At 42.2% G+C, this 21221-nt stretch overlaps 1 protein-coding gene across 2 annotated transcripts; it reads right to left on the reverse strand.

Moving 5' to 3' along the window:
* LOC126509729 (guanylate-binding protein 6-like) lies at nucleotides 1-20676 on the reverse strand. 2 transcript variants are annotated; one of them, XR_007594243.1, is made up of 12 exons: nucleotides 20514-20676; nucleotides 12961-13184; nucleotides 11385-11512; nucleotides 8225-8334; nucleotides 7827-8023; nucleotides 4248-4493; nucleotides 3831-4111; nucleotides 2965-3171; nucleotides 1615-1717; nucleotides 1099-1292; nucleotides 437-573; nucleotides 153-290 (listed from the first exon to the last, which is right to left on the reverse strand). XR_007594243.1 is itself a non-coding variant. In XM_050155805.1 (11 exons), the coding sequence occupies exons 1-11, from the start codon at nucleotides 20522-20524 to the stop codon at nucleotides 81-83; spliced, it is 1911 nt and encodes a 636-aa protein (XP_050011762.1). In that variant the 5' UTR covers nucleotides 20525-20676; the 3' UTR covers nucleotides 1-80. The 2 variants fall into 2 exon arrangements, 1 of the variants encoding a protein (XP_050011762.1); XM_050155805.1 differs by lacking the exon at nucleotides 437-573 and having other exon boundaries at nucleotides 1-290.
* Between the last annotated feature and the right edge of the window lie 545 nt (nucleotides 20677-21221).

Below are 21221 nucleotides of genomic sequence, written 5' to 3' on the forward strand. Positions count from 1 at the left end.
TTCAAAGAAAGACAAAGTATATATTTAAGGATCATCATTTCATCCAAAGAAGACTTTTTTAAAAAAGATTTAAATAAATCCTATTTAAATGATGACGTAAGGTCATTTATAATGTCCATGATGAAGAAAAAGGGACCACAGATTGCTTTAGCAAATTCTTTTAGAATAGTCTCTAAAATGGAACCACTGTTTTCCTTCATATCTTTGAGGTTAGATCTCAATTGCTCTATTTCTCCACTCATTTCCTCAGATTTCTTCTTAAATCCTTCTTCAAGCAAAGCCTTTTGATCCTAAAACAGTGAAGATGAAAAAGAAGTAAATACTGTTAAACGCAAACATGGCGCCAATTATAATTTCAAATCTATAGCGAGTGGTCCTTACTGTACCCCTAAGTGATTTCCTTTACCATGAAAAAGATACTCTGAGTCAGACCTACACATTTTGAGGGAAGATAGTTGAAACTTCACTGATGTTGGTCCATCGTGTTTTGGCTGCAATGCTGGCAGAGGCGTGAAGATATTTCTACATTCATGCCCACCGAAAGGCCACTGGTTGAATTGTGCAGAGCTCGATCTATGGACACAGTGAGGCAACCATCTCATGAAGACAGTGGCAACCTATCAGTTGCTGCTTTACTTGCAGATAGGCAATGAGAAAATCACTCCACTGCCTTGTGCTGCTTCAAGCAGACTGTCAACCCTGGAGACAGCTACAGGACCTGCAGAAGCTGCCAATTCCCTGCGTTTTTCTGTCTGGACACGTCTTTCAATTTTCTGCCAGCATAGATCATGCCCAGACTTGAGGGGGGCGTGTCAGGAGCCTGATACTCTGGCCCTTGATAACAAGACTCATTGCAAGCCTTAGTAAATTGCCTGGTTGGGAGTTTGTTTAGTGAGTTCCCATGAGGTCATTTTTAAATATCCTAAATTGGTAAATCAAACTAGTACAGTTATAAAATAAAAAACTAAAGGAGCAACTGAAAACCTGAAGGAAGACCTCCTTAGCAACAATACTTTTAGGTGTTCCTCTCAGAACCTGGCTACAAACTTTCCCTGCCACTTAGGGTATGAGGATCACCACAGTGATGAGGAGTCCCACCTGCAGCTGCTTCTCCAGCATCTTTTCCTGGTCTCTAATGAGCTGCTTTCTCTCCTGCACCAGCTTCGTTCTCAGTTGTTCGAGGTTTTCCTTGTGACTTCTCTCTTGAGCCTCCATTAGTTGCCGCTGCTCCTCCTTCTGCTGTCTTAGCAGCTCCTGTTCCTTCTCTGCTGCCTCCTTCTGGGCCCGCTCCTCTGTCCCAGGAACATTCAGGGAGGGAAGAAAGTGATGGGTCAGGTAAAATGTCTACATTCCAGAACCCAGAGAGCAATTCAGACCTGAAAGGAAACCACAGACTCCACACTGGTCCACACAATGGAGAGAGTGTTTCTGGAGGGGATGGAGGAAACCCTGCCCACCTGGCTGAAACACAGACTGACTTCCTGTTGCTCTAGGAGTGAGCATCCACAGAAGGGTAGAGAGCTGCTAACAAGGGGATGGGCTAACTGCGACTTCTATCAGGAAGCCTTGTGGGAACCTGACCCCTCCTGAAAGCCAAGAGACATGCTCCTGTACCTTCAATGGCCTTCTCCCCAGCAGTGAGGGCTGTATCTGCCTGCAGGATGGAACTCTCGATGGTGGCCTGTGACTTCAGAAATCTCTGGAAGACTTCACTTGCCTGCAAGACCAAGAAGGAGCAAAGACCTTGATGGATCCTGGGAGAGAACCTGTGTGAGTTAACATGGTCTCCACTGTGCCTCACTGTTAAAATGCTACGGTGAAGCCTGCAGTCTGCCCATGCTCTTCACTGGCAATAGATATTCTGGGTCCTTGGCTTCCCCAGTCATCTCACTAGAGCCAGCTGCTACCTCCTGCTCCCAGATCCGGCCGGTTCACATCAAATGCACATGTGCTCAGTGCAACCTATGATGCTTTCAAATATGGTACCCCATGTAAAATGCTACATAATTATGTGGGCTTCACTTCCTTCTGCTTTGAGGTAGGAAGTTTCTGTATATGTGTCTTCTGCTTTTTATTCGTTAATGAATAAAGAAACTGCCCTGGCCTGTTGATAGGACAGAGTAGAACTAGGTGGGGAAAACTATACTGAATGCAGGGAAAAAGAAGGCAGAGTGGAGAGAAGCCATGTAGCCCCCCCCGCCCCGAAGACAGATGCCTGAACTTTACCCAGTAAGCCACAGCCTCATGACAATAGACAGATTAATGGAGATAGGTTAAATTAAGATATGAGAGTTAACCAGAAATAAGCTTAAACTCTTGGCCAAACAGTATTGCAATTAATATAGTTTCTGTGATTATTTTGGAGCTGAGCAGCAGGGAACAAAACAAGCAGCCTCCATACAATACTGCTCTTGCTGGATGTATTTATGGTCAAGTCCCTCTATCTGCCAGGGCATCATGGTACAGATGTGTAAACTCTCTCAGTAGTGGGGGGGGGCATCACCCAAAGCATTGTAGATAACTAAAGAAAGGACTAAAAAGAACCCACTATGGTGTCATTGGCAACAACTGAGTAATATGTTAGCTGTGTTCTTAGATTTATTAGCACTCCATAGGTAGCTCATCCTGACGGACTCAGAATTTTTATGTATTTCCAAGAATTAACAGTAAATTGCAGTCATTTTGAGCCAAGCATGGTTCTGGTGATGGGGCTTGAAGGTAAAGCAATTAATTCCTTACATCGCAAAGGCCTGGTTTTGGTTGCCAACACTAACATGAAGCTAAAGATGCCATGCTATCCTCATTTTTTCTTATGCAGTGCTGTGTGCTCATGTTTTATGACATGTTTCCTGTGTTCTGAGCCCTATGCTCCCTTCTCCTCACCCCTCCCCTATGCTTCCAACTCCTCACCCCTTCCCCATGCTCCCTACTCCTCACCCCTTCCCCATGCTCCCTACTTCTCACCTTCTCCCCTTTTCGGGGCACCTGCCAATAGTTATCCTCAATCTTCTTCCTCATTTTCATGTAGAGCCTGTGTCCTCCAGGAACAAAAAATGTTGGAATGTTTTCTATAAAAGTCTTTGAAAGCCGATTGAGTTCTTCCTGGCAGTATTGATCTGATGCTTCTTCATTCTTCGATATGAACATCCTTTTCTTCTCATCTATTAATTCCTACAAGAGAAATGGGCAGAGATCTGACACGTTGAAGGAATAGAAGAGATAAAGTTCCAAGAAAGTTTATAGAAGAGTCAGCCTATTTCTCACAAGAAAGTATTGTAGTGTAATAAGACCACAAGAGAATGTGAAATGCTAACGCCTGAATTAAGATTCTACGAAATCTGTACAAGGCTACAGTAAATGTTCTTGAAGTTCTTAGCCCTTAAAACCTTCTGGAAAAGGATGGCTCTTCACCTACAATCTCTGGATCCATGTGGGAGTCACATCCTGTAATTCCATCTTCAATGATATAACAAGGAGCAATAGAAGAGCAGTGACCTGCAATGGGACTCTTGTGAGAAACTGTTTCATAGGAACATAATAATAAAGCAAGTTCAGGGATGACTTATAGGTGTTCTGGGCAGGATTGCAATCCACAAACATTAACTGCCTGAAGGACTTAAGAAACTATTTACTCATTATTACAATCATTAGAGATTTCTGGATAAAAGCACCTAAAGTCTGGCAAGGGGACATGAGTCTTTCACAACTGTGTTCACAATGAACACACACAAAGTGCCCATCTTAGAATGAGTCACATAACCGGGGTCAATGAAGGCACAGCAACACTACAGCCTTGAACGGACACAGGTGTTACAGTTAATGACACTTACCAACAGCTTCTTCTGGAATTGCTGGTTTTCGTCCTTGAAGGAGTGCTCCATGAAGACAGCAATGGCTTCCTTCTCACAGGCTGTGTGCACACCCAGCAGCTCCTGGAGCGTGTCTGTAGGGAGCCTCAGTCGCTGGCCCATCTGCTCACTGTAGTGCTCAGCTGCCTTCTGCACAGCTGCTGAGTTCTCACGCTGGGCCAGAGTTGTCACCGCATCGTCCAGACAGGGCACAGCTCCACTGTTGATGGCATCCACGTAGGTCGTCACCAGAGTCCCCAGTCCTTCACGAACCAGGAGTTTTAGGGGATACGTATGAAGTTATAAGTGAATGGGATCCAAGATTTTAAGACTACATTTCTAATCTCCCACAACTACACATGCACACTTGCAAATATAAACACTATAAAAATCACTCACGACTCCCAGTGACCTTAATTCCCTCTCTGAGTGTCTTGATCTTTGCCTCGGTGAAGATGTAAGAAACAAAAGCCCTCATTTGTTCCTGGAACTTAGGATCCAGTTGGTCTTCTGAGATAGTCTCAATCTTGCATAACAGTTCTTTGTCATTTGTTGGCCGATCAAAGACAAAACACTTCCGTTTAGGGAAGAAACGTCTGATGCACTCCCTGGGCAGATTGGATGCTTGGATTCTGGTACTATTGCCTAGTATTAAAGGAAACACAAAGCAATGGGAATAGACTTAGAGCAGAGGGCAAATGATGAAGGCCCTTGTCTCTGTGAAGTGTTCTACACTCACAGGTCTCTACCATAAACGTGCAATACTTCTTTACAGGTCAAAAGTATACCAAGTTTGTACTTGGTAGACATCTGGTGAAATAGTTCAGGAGACATTTGACTCCACTGGGAAGATCATATGGTTGAAATCTACAGGCATGAACATGGCATCAAGCATACTGTTGTTGGAGGAGGGGCCTCTTGTTCTTCCTAGCTGCCCAGCTAGCTTAGTTCCTAAATAATCACACGGATATGGCATTAATCAAAACACTGCTTGGCCCACTAGCTCTAGCTTCTTATTGGCTAACTCTTACATCTTAATTTAACCCATTTCTAGTAAGCTGTGTATCACCACCACATCATGGCCTACCAGCAAAGTTTCAGCACATCTATCTCCGGTTGTGGCTCCAAGGCGTCTCTCTGACTCTGCCCTTCTTCCTCCCAGCATACGGCCTAACTTTCCCCACCTAGTTCTGTTCTTCCCTGCCATAGGCTCAAAGCAGTTCTTTATTCATTAACCAATAAAAGCAACACATAGACAGAAGGACCTCCCACACCACACTGTAGTTGTGTGCCCTGTTGACTGAACAGCAAAAGTTTTAATGTGATTTCTGGCCCAATTACTCCTTTGTAGCAAAGGAGCTGTTGTGACCCAAAAGAAAAGCCACAAATAAAGGATAATAGAGTATAAAAATTAGCAACATTAGCAATTCTAAGCACGAAGCTATGGTTACTGAAAACTACTTTGATGCTAAACTTCCCACAGGGCAGGATTCCCTGCCCTCTCTTAAGGAGGGAGGGAAGAGGAGGAGGGAGAGTGGGGGAGCAGGAGGGAAATGGGAGGAGGGGAGGAAGTGTAAATTTTTTGAATGGAAAAATAAAAATAAAAATGAGCAAAAACGATTCATTTTTGTAAACAGCAAATATACACTATAGAAAATAAACGTATCCTTCCCAGTTGGGGAGGGAAGGCAGGACTATGAACAAGTATAGGATACATAAGTCTATACATACATCTAGATATCAGATGTGCTACATTAACACATTATTTTATGAAACTGCTGTATTGAGGACTTTCTCCCATTCTGTCATGTGGCTAGGTGGGGTGTGTGCATGCATGTTTGCCTGTGTCTGGGTGTATGTGTGTGAGCACACATGCATGTGTCTGCATGTGGGTGCCAAATGTTGTCTTTAGAGTCCTCTACAGCCAGTCTTTCCTTATCCAATAAGGCAGGGTCTCTCAGGTCAAACTGGACTCTCCGGTGCAGTCTGTCTGGCTAGCCAGCATGCTCCACCACCGGCCTGTGCCCTCAGCCTGGGCACTGGACTCAAGGTAGACGTTCACACCCAGCCAGCATTTATGGAAGTTCTGGAGACCACACCTTCAGTCCTCGCACTTGGGTGACAAGGGCTTTAAGCACAAAGTTATCCCCCCGCCCCATGCACTAGGGATTTTTACTGAATCCATTTCAGCTGTTCATTCCAGGACGGTGAACCATGTGAGATGACAGCAGTGCCATCTGCTGCACTGGAGGAACCGCCTCAGTACCCACCTGTGTTCTACAACATCCAGGTACAATACTCAAGCAGAACAATAAATGTTTTCTGAAAATTGAATACAGAGCTGTTAACCTTCCCATCATAAGTTATATAAGAGGATCTCAATGAGTTTGAGGCTACCATGGCCTGTATACAACATTCTAGGCTAGCAAAATAATCTATATTGTGAGACCTTTTTTCAAAAAAAGAAGAAAGAAAATCAAACAAACAAATAAAAAAACAAAATTGTAAACAAAAAAGGAAGAAAGAGAAAAAAGAAATAATAACAAAAGAAGAAAGGGGAAAAGAAAAAAGGAAAGGAAAGCTGAGTGATAGCACATGTTTAATTCCGGTATGTGGAAGAAAGAGGCTGGAAACACTCAGTTCCAGGCCAGCCTAAACTCAGCTACATAGTGAACAACAGGCCCACTAAGGGCTACATTGTGATACCTTGATTAAAAATAAACAAAAGTAGATTATAGTGAAGGGATTCTGGCCAGTGAAGTGAGCATGGGTCTGGCAGGCCTTGCCTTTCCCCCATTCCCTCTTCCTTGTTAAAAATCTTGGATTGTATTCTTAGAGCTAGCCACCAAGGTCTAGTCCATTATTGGGCCACTTCCTCCTCCTGAGACCAACTACCAAGGTCCAGCCATGGATGTACTGAAGTACAACAATCAAAAGCCCCCTTTGGCTTACCTAGTTAACATGCCCAATTAAAATTAAACACCTCATCCTAACATGGAATTTCGCCTTTTATCTTTATAAACTGTCATTTAGCTGTGGGCCATGTCTGTCTCCACTTTGTCCAGAGGCAGGTTCTTCATCCTCTGGAACAAGGGTCACCTTCCCATCTCCTGTGATCCCTTCCCCTTCTCCCTCACCCACTATCTCCTGTGTTTGTCTCTTATGTCTCTCTGGGGCAAATAAATCTTTGGGATGAGAACTGGGCCATGGGGTGTCCAGGCCTGGATACTTTATTTCCTATGTAATTTCAGGACTGTGAGTACTGGTTTCACAGGCTGCTTTCCCACCTACTGTGTTTTTAATATTTTGAGTAAACAAAGACAGAAAAATGAAAGCAGTGAGCCAATCAGAACTGGCATTCCTCGCAGGCTTCAGACGCTCTACTCGGGCTAATAATGTCCGTGTAAATAGTTGACAAACCACTAATATTACTGATCCTGACACAGCGGCATGAACAAAAATAGAAGGCTGTGATAAATAAAGGCACATTCTGAGAAGGCACAGACTGAAGAGACACATCTGTCAGTTTACTTGGAACACAGATGTTTTGCATGCAACATAACCAACCCATCATTTAAAAACCTATGTTTCTCCATGAGAAGAACAATGTATAACTCTGTAAAAATTTATTTTGAGATGGGCTATGTATGATAAATTCATGGAAGAAATTATGTAGCCAAGTATTTCTTATAGGCAGGCAGACACAAAATCTAGCAATACAATCTCTGGATTTGGAGAAGTTTAGACGGTTTAGACTCTAGACCTTGAAGCCCTGACTTGGAATAACTTTCCTATGCCCTAAGGTCTACTTTTCTCAAAAGAAATTAAACTCCAGTTCCCAGGCATTATCAATCAATGGCCTATCGGCGTTTCTGCAGACCTCCATCCCACTGCCAATACAGAAGGACCCCACAAACAATGGGAGCAACTCAGCAGATCCCAGCCCTTCCCAGGCCCCCACCCCAACCCTCCCTCTACCTGGGATCAGCTTCAGTGCGTTCTCCAGGTACTCGTCCTCTGTGATGTTCTTTCCATCTAACTTCAGCTCCAGGGTAAAATCCCGAACAGTCCAGACAAAGTCTGGGAAGAAACTCACAAACTCTGTGGAATTCTTTATTCCATCAGTACTTGGGGAAGACTTTGTCTTGATCAGCTCAGTGAGTTCTGTGACGTAACTGGCACTGGGTTAAGGAAAAGTGAATTCACATGCACGTTCTCATGATACTCTTATTAAAAATAAATCACAATAAGCACTCTTTGCTGCCCTGGGTCTCCTCTGCCCACAAAAAGCCACACAGTGATAGGGCAGGTCTGTGCCTCTACATGTATTCCAGAACACTCCATGAAACATGGTGCCTCAGGTCCTGCAAGGATACTGCAGCTGCTCCAGGGCCTGGTGGTTGATCGTGCCCATGCTGTTGTAGACAAAGGTGCTGCTCAGAAGCACAGCCAGGGCAAAGATCCACGAGTCATTCATAGGATCAACCTGGAAGACATATGAGGGCAGAGGACTGAGAAAGAACTCCTCAGAAGTCCATCTGGGATGCCTTTGTGGCCATGTTTTGCTAGAAACTCTGGAGGGCAAAGCATGTGGAACAAGAGAGTGTGTTCTGGCTAGAGAAAGAACCCAAGATCAGCCTGAGAAACTTACTGGAACAAAACTCAAGTTCAAATGGATCAAAGACCTCAACATAGAGTATTTCTTAAGTAATAAAAGCAGAAGTCCTATATGATCCTGAGATCTTATTTTTATCCACAAGTTATGGTTAATCTTCATTGTCAATTGATGGAATTTTAAATCACCATGGAAACAAATCTCTGGACATTTCTATGAGGAGTTATCTAGATTGGGTTGCATAAAGACCTGTCCTAAACATGAATGGTACAGCTCCATCAGCTGGGTCTCAAGCTGAAGGAAAAGGAGGAACAGAACTGAACTCAGGCCTTCCTTTCCTCTGCTTCACAACTGTAGACGACATGTGACCAACAGTCTTTTGTTTCTGCTGTTCACTTGATGGGCTGTATCTCCTGAAACTGTGACAGAAGCAGGGAAGTAGATCAGATGATGCAAATACTGGAGAGTAAGAGAGATTCCAAGAGCCAGACTCATCCATGTTTCATGTGTCATTATTCAGAAGAATCAAAATGTTGAGTGACTGACTATAAATGTGTCTGAGTGACTGGATGGTAAAGACAACATGGATGCAGCAATACGAACGCAGCATTTAAAAAAGAGAGAAAGCCTGTCATTGGAGACAGTGTGTATAAACCTTAGATCAGTGTGCTAAATGACATCAGACAAATTTTAAAAATACAGTGTTACTAATGCCTTTCTGGAGTGAAATAGAAAACCTGGGAATTTAGACTCTGCTCTCATGTCTAAAACTAAGGGAAGAAATAAAAGGATGAATCAGCAAGCAAGATGACACAGGCTGGAAAGGCTCTTGCTGCGCAATCCCAACAGCTTATTTCAATTTCTATAACCCACATGAAGGTGGAAAGCACTGTAGCATGTGCCTACATGTGCGCGCGCGCGCACACACACACACACACACACACACGTGCGCGCGCCCACACCACGCATATTCATGCACCCACATACACCACATAACATCTCACATACAACAGCAACAATTTTTTTTTAATCACTCAGTTCACCTATTTAAGAAAGTCAAGTTCATCTAACTAGTTATTGTGGGACAAACAGGCCTTCACTGAACCTGCAGAGTCAGCTCTCTCAAGAACTTCCAGAATGCCATGTCGACAGTAGATAAATTTCACAATAAAAAGAAAATGTGAACCCAAGGAGCTGGATAGATGGCTCAGAGGAACGAACATTGGCTGCTGCTCCAGAGGACCACAGTTTTGTTCCCAACATCCACATCAGATCGCTTCTAACTTCTGTAACTCCAGCTCCAGGAATCCAAAGCCTCTGAACACCAAGGATGCCTGTACTCACATGCACATACCATAGGCAGACACACACACAACACACAATAAAAAAATATCTCCCAAATGTATAAACCTAACTCCTTAACTCCATCCTCAAGATCTATCTTTGGTATCTCAGAAGACAAGACAGAAGTCATTCTTCTTCATTCACTGGAATGGGCTGTTAGCCACCTTCTCATCAGTGTATCCTTCCACCTAACTGTTCCTAGTACGATATCATCAACCCTCTCATCAACGCATTCATCTGCCTACCTGTTTCTAGTATGATGTCACTGGCCTTCAAAAGCATCCATTCATTTACCTGCTCCTAGTATGATGTCATCCACCTTCTCATGGAAGCATCCTTTCGCCTAACACTTATAGCAGAAGTAGTGCTGGCTACCTGAGTTGCCTTTCAAAATGGAAGACCTTGTTCATCTAGCTATGGCAGTGCTGATGGGTAGCAGCTCTCATATGCCAAGCCTCCATATGACAAAGGCCTCCATGGAAGACTGACAGATGGGTAGGCACAAGAAATAAAGACTTTCACCCTTGACCCAACAAAGGCTTGTTCAAAAGTTCCAGCCCCAGCTCTCCTTGAAGTTCAGAGGTCAGAGGCTGCCCCGTGATGTCTTTTCCTCTCACCATCCTGCTTCTTTCTAGGTACTAGACTCTACCACAGTACACAGAGGTAGGATCCTCAATGAAACTAGGAGCATTCTTAAAAGAAAAACATTTTATTTTATTCACTAATATCTAACTACTATGCCTAGAATCCAGGAATTGAACTACTTGAATTGAATCAAATCATTCACCCAAATGGCAAGAAATAAAAACATGTTTCACCTAAAATAATAATATGATATCCAGGTGGTAGTGGCCCATGCCTTTAATCCCAGCACTTGGGAGGCAGAGGCAGGTGGATCTCTATGGGTTTGAGACCAGCCTGGTCTACAGATTGAGTTATAGGACAGGCTCCAAAGCCACACAGAGAAACCCTGTCGAAAGAAAGAAGGGAAGAAAGAAAGAAAGAAAGAAAGAAAGAAAGAAAGAAAGAAAGAAAGAAAGAGAGGTCTGACCTGATCTAAGAGTGAAATCTAAATAGAAGTAGGCAGATGTTTCTGTCCTGCAGGGTCCCAAAGCCCTTCAGTTCCAAAGTAACAAAGAGAAACTTATATTAATTATAAACTGTTTTTCCTATTAGCTCAGGCTTATTATTAACTAGCTCTTACAATTTAAATTAACCCATAATTCTTACCTATGTTTAGCCAGGTAGCTTGGTGCCTTGCTCAGTGCAGCATTCTCATCTGGCTTCCTCTCTATCTGAGTGGTGACTACAGACTGAGCCTTTTCTCTTCTCAGAATTCTGCTAGTCTGGTTACCCTGTCTATAATTCCTGTCTGGATACTGGCCAGCCAGCACGTTATTAAGCCAATAGGAGTGACAAATCTTTACAGGGTATGAGAGCATTATCCCACAGCAAAGGGATGAGTGTTTTACCTCACCTGCTATAGTTCAGTCTGTAGAACTAATAGACCTATTTATAAATAGATCAATTAGTTAGATAATTAGGGATCATAAGGGACAGCTTGAGCCTCATCCTACCTTTTCCACGTCACCCAAGCCCTCGGTGTCCAGAAGAACCAGGGTGTGCTTTGGCTTGGTGGGATGGGGCACACACCACATCCAGATGCCCTTGGTTTCAGACTGCACAGTGAAGCCCAGAGGGAAGCCTGAGGGAAGAAGTGAGGACTTAGGTTCAGTGTGTGAACATCCTGCACAGGTAGCCCTGTGTGCTCAAACATCAGTGTCTAGCAGCCAGCACCATTTTGAGGGATTCTGAAGGATTTAGGAATTGGAGTCTAGATGGTAGATACAGCAGCCAGATAAGTAATATTGGAAGTTATAACTGGGTCTCCAGGTTTCTTCCTCAGTCTCGGCCATCTGTCATCCATGTAGCTGCCACTGTAATCTCACTATGGTCTCAGGATCAATGACTCCAACAAGTGTCCAGACAAATTGATCTCCATTAGGTTATTCTCTCTGGTGTTTTAAATACAGCAATGAAAAAAGCAAAGAAGAGGACAAGACACACAAAATTGTCAGTATTTGAATCACGACACTAAAAACGGTGCTTCATCTTTCCTCAAGATGAGCTGTCTATAAAAAGACATTTAACATAAGAATTATGCCACACAAAAGCACCAAATAAAAACAGAGAGGCATCACAACTCTAAGAACATGGAGCACTCTGGTGGCTACAGTGAATGTGTTGAACGAGCCACAGTTGTACATGCCTGTCATTCCTGAAGGCAGGAGACAGAGGCAGGAGAATTGCCATTAGCTTGAGAGCAATTGAGGCTACATAGCTAGAACCAGATCAAACAACAAGACTGTCACAAAAAAGAAAAAGGTACTTCCTACAAATTGTGGGAAATGTCCGAGTTCCAACTCAGAGACACACAAGAAGAGAAAAAAAAAAACTAGAAAAAGAAATTGTTATAATAGTTTTGTATTCAAAGTTTTATTAATGAAAAGAAACAAAAACAAAAGTGCTGCTTTAAAAGGATATAAATTCCTTTTTAAGTTTTTTCAAGAGTTTTCATTTCTAAATAAACAATAATTAAGATTTACTTATTTCATTTTATGAATATTGGAATTGTGCCTACACGTATATAAGGGTACCATGTGCATGCCTCAAGCCAATAAAGGCCAAATATGGGCATCAAATCCTCTAGAGCTGGAATTAGAGAATGGAACCAAACCCTGCCCTCTGCGAGAGCAGCCTAGACCACCTATCCTACCCATGATTTTAAAGACTTAAGTATTCAAAGACATTTCTATCATGATAAAAATACTTTACTGAGAAAGGAAAACCTACTGTATGAGACAAGAGACTGACACACAGAATCCCATTGCTTTGGGCATCAGAAAAGGCCCTGTCTTGAAAATGCCCTGTCTTGAGCTCTCCTGGGAAAGATTTTCTTCAATGAAGTGGAAGGGAGAAAAAGGAATGCAGAAACCGATTATTGGGAAGCAGGAATTAATCATGCAAATTAGCATGAGAGGGTAGATTTGTTGAAAGGACTTTGGGCTTTCCTTTGTTACAGTTGGGAATCAGAATTAAGATAAAGGGACAATGACAGTCAAACCTTTGGCTAGTACCCGGAATGCCACTTACCATGATTCTGTCCTAACAGACGGTTCATCAGGTAGGACTTCCCTGTACGGTATAATCCAACAATAGCCACAACTACTACTGGCTGTGAGGTCTTGTTCAGAATCTCTATGGCTTTCTGGTTCACATACAGCCGATCCTTCTGGTTTTCCACCAGACAAATGGGAGCCATCATTTGGGATCCAATCATGGCAACTTGCCAACCTAGAAGAATCTGCAAGAAGAATCTGCAAAAAGAATACAAAGCCATTGTCTGCTTCAGTGTTACTCGAGTCCTAAGTGGCTCAGGACTGATGACATTTGCACATTTCCTATTGGCAGTGAATAGATACAGAGGAGGTCTCCACTTTCTTCATCATTCTTCAAAGTTCTAAAGAAGCTTTTGGTAAGACATGGGCTGCCATCATATGTAAGGTTTTACTTCAATAGTAAATACCAAACAACTGTTACCTTCATTAAGGTCTTCCAATATGCTAAGTCTTGTAATAAATCTTTAGTATGTGACCTCCCAAAATCTACATGAACCTACAATATTACAGATTACTGCACACTGCCAATAGGATAAGTGAATTTGCAAAACCTTAAACACTCAGCAAAATGGCAGAGCAGTGGGTTCTAAATCCTTGTTCCCTCTGTGAATGACTTTAAACTGGCTGAAAATATAGCAGAGCTTTGAAAGACACCCATAAATTACACAAACACTGAGACATTCCAATGAATAAATGATGTGAATTAAATGTGTATTTACTTGACTTTTCACAGCCTCACTCCACACCCCATCTGATACAGAGTCTGTCTACAGAAAGTAAAGAAGACCTTAATTGCAACCGACTAACCTGGGGCTAACCTGGTGTCTATTTTACCTAATTTGGATTTCGAGGAGGGATTATTTCTAGAACATGATATTAAAATTTCAATATGAGTGAATAAATAGAAAAAAATCCACATTTTAAAATTAAGAACTTATGTGCATCAAAGGATTTATAAAGGGTATAAAAGGCAGTCCAAGTGCTATGAGACAATGGTCTTTTATCCTGTCATATGTACTATTTTTAATAAAATGCTTATTGGGGGCTGGAGAGATAGCTCAGCAGTTAAGAGCATTGCCTGCTCTTCCAAAGGTCCTGAGTTCAATTCCCAGCAACCAAATGGTGGCTCACAACCATCTGTAATGAGGTCTGGTGCCCTCTTCTGGCCTGCAGGCATACACACAGACAGAACATTGTATATATATAATAAAATGCTTATTGGCCAGTATTAGCCAGGCAGGCAGTATAGGCAGGGCAAGCAGGAAGATGAGGCATGGCTATGAGAATTATCGGAAGAAGGAAGTTTCAGTCTGCAGTTGTGACCTAGATGCAGCGGATGCAAGATGTGACTCCCTCACCGAAAAAGGTACCAAACCATGTGGCTAACACAGACAAGAATTATGGGTTATAAGAGTTAATAAGAAGCCTGAGCTAATGGGCCAATCAGTTTATAACTAATGTAGGCCTCTGTGTGATTTCTTTAGGACTGCGGGAACCGGGCAAGACAAAAACCTCAGTCAACAGAATGGTACCCAACATGTAGACAACTGCATCCACATAAAACCAGAGAGAGCTCAGGAGTAATTCTAGACCCAAAATAACAGTGTTAATCATGACTTCTTGATAGCTCTGCTTCTTGATAGCTCTTGGGTGGGCTCTGCTTGCTAGAGGCAAGTGCTCTCATTTAAGAGAGGCTTCCTGACTCAGCTTTAGCTGCAAAACCTTCCAGCTCTTTTAAGAGGTCCTGCCACAAAACACTCAAATGGTGTTGATGAAAAGCTGACTGCATAAGTTTTGGTGGTTGCAGGGACCTTAAAATGTCATAGAGTTGTGGCAATAAACATGGCTCCAGCCAATACCTCCACCATGAGGCCAGGCTCTCAGAAAGCTAATAAATGGGGTAGATCCAGCTGTCTTGAACATAATTCTAAATTTTCGTTAGGTCCCCATGAGATTATCAGTGCCCCAAATCAACAGGAAGTAGCCTGAAAAACTATACCCACATTCCCAAAAATGGACTACAGATATTTTTCTTTGTTTAGAATGTTGGTTACAGGTTGTTATGGATAACAGTTAGGAGAAAAGCTAAACAAAGGAGATTAGGTTCAGAGTTCTTGTTTTCTTTAAAAAAAAAAAAAGAAAGAAAAAGAAAAAGGGGGGAAGTGCTGTGAGGCAATGGTCTTTTATCCTGTCACTTATTCTGCTTTTAATAAAAAACTGATTGGCCAGTAGCTAGGCAGGAAGTGTAGGCAGGGCAACCAAGAAGGAAGTTGAGGCATGACAACGAGAATTATGGAAAGAGGGAAGTTTCAGCCTATACTTGTGATCCAGATATGGCTCATTTAAGAGAGACTTCCTGACAGCTTTAGCTGCAAAAACTTTGCATCCCATTTAAGAAGTTCTGTCACAAAACACTTAAACGGTGTTTATAAATAGCCTACAGCATGCTTCTTCGTGGCAGCACAGGCCTTGAAACGCCATAGAGTTATGGCAATAAACATGGCTCCAGCCAGTACCTCTGCCAAGAGGCTAGACTCTCAAAAAAAAAAAAAAAAGCTAAAGAATGGGCACTGTCAAAGCGACAGCTTTAATCCTAGCCATATTACTTACCAAATTAAAGACTTGTGTGGTCAAAAAAAGAGAAATATAGTAAAGACAGTTTCAGACCAAAAAAAAAGCCTCTAAACGATTTAGAGTATATTTAAAAGTATACATAGGCTTGGAAAAGAAAAAAAGGATAAAGTCCTTAAAATTAAAAAAAAAAAAACAGAGCATAGTTGGGTGGTGGTGGCACACACCTTTAATCCTAGCACTTGGGAGGCAGAGACAGGTGGATCTCTGTGAGTTCAAGGACAGCTTGGCCTACAGAGGGAGTTCCAGAACAAAGATGTACAGAGAAACCCTGTCTCTAAAAGCCAAAAATTAAAAATAAAATTTAAAAAAAATAGAGTTTAAAATAAAGCCACATGAAGATGGAAAACACACAGAGAGTCTGGATACTGTATGTTATTATGTTCTCTTTGAATTGTTTGAATGCTGAGGAAGGTGCAACAGCTGCTAAAAGATTTGTTTATAAATGCTACTGAATTAATCCAAGATAAGTATTTTGAAAATACCTTGACTTCAAAATTTGGGTCTAGTATATGCTTTGGAAAAGAGGTTCTGCTTTTGTTTCCACAGGGGATCAAAAGCTAAGGATTCCTTACCGGCTAATATAGTTTACCAAACAAGACTTTCTGGAGCAATGGCCCAGATGGTCCAACATCCATGACAGCTTCAGAACTACTGGCTGAGATGCACCTACCCACACAGGATACCCCATAAAAGACCTGATTAACAGCATCCCCAATCAGCAGGAAGTAGTCTGGAGAAGAATGCCCAAATTCTCTAAATGTTTACAAATGTTTGTTTAAATTAAAAGTGGAAAATGTTATAGAGATGAATACTTTGTATTGTTATGGATCTTAGTTTATTGACACAAATTTAAGATAAATTTTGTTATATGTATATCTCTGCTCTTCATTATGGTATTGTTTGTAGAGCTCATTTAAAATGTAATGTGTAAAATGTGTGGGGAATCCAGCCCATGGTTCCATCCAGGAGGACCCAAATTGAAGAGCCAAATCCCAAACAAACCAGTAGAAGGAAGACCATGAACAGCACCACCGTTTGGGGGCTCCATCCTGGTCAAGCATGCAATGAAATTCTCAGAATTTGTTTCTTAAGAGAACAACATCAGCCAACCAGAACTGAGTGGCAAACTCTGCAGGCACTGTGGGTCGATCCTTCACAAGCAGAGAATGCACCTGAACTCCACACAAGACAAAGAGCTGTGGACTGACAGGGATGCCCAGTGTGGGTGCTGGGAACTGAACTTGTGTCCTCCACAAGAGCAGTGTGTGCTGCTAACCTCTGAGCCATCTCTTCAGCCCCCACATCATATATCTTAACTCTATAGTATAGTCTTAAAAATAATAGAATTTTAAGATTTTGCTGTTTTTTATTAAAATGTATTTATTTAAAAAATGTAATGTGTACTTAATAAATCTAGGTTAATAGACAATTATCTATAATAGTCAAGTGTGTTATCATGTTAGTTAAGTTTTCTGGATGTACAAAGATATACTTCAGGTAGCTAGGTATTCTTCAAACCTTTCAAAGATGAAAAGAATATGGCATTTAAAAGGTTTTAATAACTTAGGACTTTTCATGACAATAAGATACATCTGCTCCTGGAAGCACCAATCTACTTCAAGAGGATGATGGGCATCATGGTGGCTCCTTATGGAGTTGGTTAGCCATTTGGGCAAGAAACTGTTCTTGATTGGACTGCTTGATAATATGTTGTATGAACTGGACATGCAGGACCCACAGAAATGACTGCTGAACTTGCCTAAAGGTGAGATGGTCCTTCGGGGTTCCTGCATCACCATTCCTGACATCAAGCTCTATTATAGAGCTACAGTAATGAAAACAGCTTGGTATTGTCACAAAAACAGATAGGTACACTAATGGAATTGAATCAAAGGCCCCAATATTAATCCACACAGCAATGAACACCTGATTTTTGACAAAGAAGCTAAAATTATACAATAGGAAAAAAAGCATCTTCAATGAATGGGGGTGGCATAACTGGATATCAACATGGAGAAGAATGAAAATAGACCCGTATCTATCACCATGCACAAAACTCAAGTCCAAATAGATCAAAGACCTCAACATAAAGCCAGCCACACAGAACCTCATAGAAAAAAAAAAGTGAGAAGTAGCCCTGAACACATTGGCACAGGAGACCACTTACTAAATATATCACCAGGAGAACAATCACTGAGAGAAACAATTAATAAACGGGACCACCTAAAACTGGAAAGCCTTTGTAAATCAAAGTACACAGTCAAAATGGCAGACTACAGAATGAAAAGAGATCTTTACCAACCCCACATCTGACAGAGTACTGATCTCTAAAATATTCAAAGAACTCAATAAACTAGATACCAAAAAAACAAATGCTCCAATTTGAAAAATGGAGTACAGATCTAAACAGAAAACTTTCAACAGAGAAACATCAAATGGACAAAAGACACTTAAAAAATACTTAGCATCCTTAGTCATCAGAGAAATCAAAATAACTCTGAGATACCATCTTACACCTGTCAGAATGGCTAGATCAAAAACACTGATGACAGCTTATGCTGGAGAGGATGTGGAACAAAGGGAACATTCCTCCATTGCTGGTGTACAGCCACTTTGGAAATCAATGCATCAGTTTCTCAGAAAACTGAGACTCAGCCTACCTCAAGACCCAGAAATACACTCTTGGACATATACCCAAGGATACACACTCATACCACAAGGACAGTTCCTCAACTATGTTCATAGCAGCACTATTTGCAATAGACAGAGCCTGGAAGCAAACTAGATGCCCCTCCCCTGAAGAATGGATAAGGAAAATGTGGTACATTTCCACGATGGAGTAGTACTTAGTGGCAAAATAGCAATGACGTCTTGAAATTTGCATGCAAACTGATGAAACTAGAAAAAAAAAAACATCCTGAGTAAGATAACCTAGACCAAGAAATACAAACATCAACTCATCCGTAAGTGGATATTAGACATTAAGCAAAAGATAACCAGCCTATAATCTATGACCCCAGAAAAGCTAGGTAACAAGAACAATAAGAAAAGCATACATGGATCCCCAGGGAAGGGGAAGCAAACAAGTAAGCCTGGGAAAATAGGGAGTATGGAGGGGGAGGAAGAACAAAAGCAGAGGGGGAGGAGAGAAGAGATAGGAGAGAGAAGAATATGAGGAATAAGATGGCTGAGATGGAGGAAGGACAAAGAGGGAGATCAAGAAAAGAGATATCTTGATCGAAGGAACTATTATGGGGCTAGCAAGGAACCTGGCACTAGGGAAATTCCCAGGAATCCAAAGAATGACCCCAGCTAAGACCTTAAGCAATAGCAGAGAAGGTACCTGAAGTAGCCTTTGCCTATAGTCAGATTGATAACTGCTTTGTCATCATAGAACATTCATCCAGAAACTGATGGAAACAGATGCAGAGATCCACAGCTAGCAATGGGCCAGACTCCTAGAGTCTAGTCAAAGAGAGGACCTTACCTAGTGGGAGCTCAGTGACTCCAGATTGACAGCAGAGGAATCTGCCTAGGCCCAAACTAGGCCCTCTCAATGGGGGTGACAGTTGTATGACTGGAGCATTATGTAGGACACAGGCAGCGGGACCAGGATTTACCCCTAGTGCTTGAACTGGCATCCAGGAGTACATTCTCTGCAGAGGGATACCTTGCTTGGCCTAGATCTATGGGGATAGCCTTGGTCCTGCCTGAAAGTAATGTACAAGACTTTGTTGACTCCACATGGGAAGCCTTGCCCTCTCTGAGCAGTGAATGAGGGTGGAGTGGGGTAGCAGGAGGAAGGGAGGGAGAGGGAATTTGGACTGGTATGTAAAATGAGAAAAAATTGTTTAAAAATAAAATAATAACAAAAAAATTCTATTGCACACTACAATACAGATGAGCCTGAGGATGTTATGCTGAAGAAAGAGAATCTACAGAATCCTGAGAATTTAGATGCAGGTGACGTGATGGGTTATGTTCAACTTGCTCCCATATCTGAGAATAAGTTCAACAGCATGACAAAATGCATATAGCCCCATATGATTTATATATCTCACATACACCCAGATCGAAGAGGATTTTGATGGTCTACTGCTGCTTAATAAAAGTCAGTGAGGGGGGCTGGAGAGATGGCTCAGTGGTTAAGAGCATTGTCTGCTCTTCCAGAGGTCCTGAGTTCAATTCCCGGCAACCACATGGTGGCTCACAGCCATCTGTAAAGAGGTCTGGTGCCCTCTTCTGGCCTGCAGGCATACACGCAGACAGAATATTGTATACATAATAAACAAATAAATAAAAAGTCAGTGAGACAGAAACTAAATTCATTTCTAAACAGATATTTGCCAAGCTCTTGTGCTGAAGTTTCTCAATGGTTCCTACACAGAAAAGATGCTCTTCTGACTAGAGTTGCTTAAGAGTCTAGCCAAGGATTGTGGGGCTGTGGTACAGCTAAGGCTCCCTCCCAATGTTGCTCCCACAGCACTTGCCAAGGGCCTCAGTGGAAGCTGCCAGAGCAGGGGAGCCTAGAGTGTCAGGACGCCAATGTGCATCTGTCACTTATCAAAGGAAAGAAACTTCACACATCTAAAGCCAGCCACAGCTCTGCAGACCAGACAACACAGATGGCGCCTCTGGACCATCCCCCAGTCACCACGTGGAAATGAAAGTCAAATACAATCAGCTTTTATTAACATATTTACAGTGTACAAAAGGATTATTCTAATTGTCTAATCAAAATGGGGGTTTTAATTTTGACATAGTAAAATTATACACAACAAAACAATTATTTAGTAGGCATAACAGTAACAATATCATTTGAGATTCAAAAATAATCAAATCCAGGTTCCAGACTAAGCTGCTTCTAAAAGGAAGAAAAAGTAAATAACATACCTGGCCCCCATCCCACAGGTGCAAGAACGGTCTCAGCTGCTTCAGACTCCCCTCTGCTTCCCTGCCTCTGCTCCTCTGCTGCTCTCTCTGGGAATCCACCACACACACACTGCTGAGAGCATCACAGGCTGCAGCAGAAAGGAAACTGAAAGTAAAGGCATCAGAGCCCTGTTATCTGAGCCAAGATGCTGGAGGACAGCAGGAAAGCCAATCAGATACTCTGCTGGCTGAGGGACCTCCCACTGTGGAGAGCATTTACTTCTCTTTCCTGAAATCTCTCTCCAGGGTCCTCCCCACAGAAGAAACAGAAACTAAAGGAAGTTGCATAATCGGAGACTGTTACAAACATGTTTCTCCCAGTGGAAATTCCCCCAGCTTCCTTGGTGAAGAGCTCTGATGCTTTTAATGTGTGTTCTTAAACAGAAACCATTCATCTAAAAATCGTCTTTAAAAGAAGCAACTAGGAAATAATGAGTAGGATCAGTCAGAGAGCTCAGGGGGAGTGCTCTAAAGGCTCCAACTGCACCAGCCTGGTGACCCAGCTCCATCTCTGGAACCCACACAAAGGTGGGGGAAAGAAGTGTGTTGTAGAATACTATTTTAAGGTGTGTTACTTTTGTTTATGCTCTGGAACATTTGTTGAATGATGCAAAGATGTGTTTGATTAAGTAAAATTCACCTGCAGTCAGGAGGTTGCATCAGCAGCTA

The sequence above is a fragment of the Alexandromys fortis genome, unplaced genomic scaffold (genome assembly GCF_014885135.2).
Source record: "Alexandromys fortis isolate MF-2015 unplaced genomic scaffold, M_Fortis_MF-2015_v1.1 scaffold_87, whole genome shotgun sequence".
NCBI lineage: Eukaryota > Metazoa > Chordata > Mammalia > Rodentia > Cricetidae > Alexandromys > Alexandromys fortis.

Coding starts and splice junctions, on each gene's coding strand:
- LOC126509729 (XM_050155805.1), bottom strand. Junction 4,494..7,826: donor CGCACTGAAGCTGATCCCAG/GTAGAGGGAGGG, acceptor CTTTAATACTAG/GCAATAGTACCAGAATCCAA. Junction 3,172..3,830: donor AATTCCAGAAGAAGCTGTTG/GTAAGTGTCATT, acceptor TTTCTCTTGTAG/GAATTAATAGATGAGAAGAA.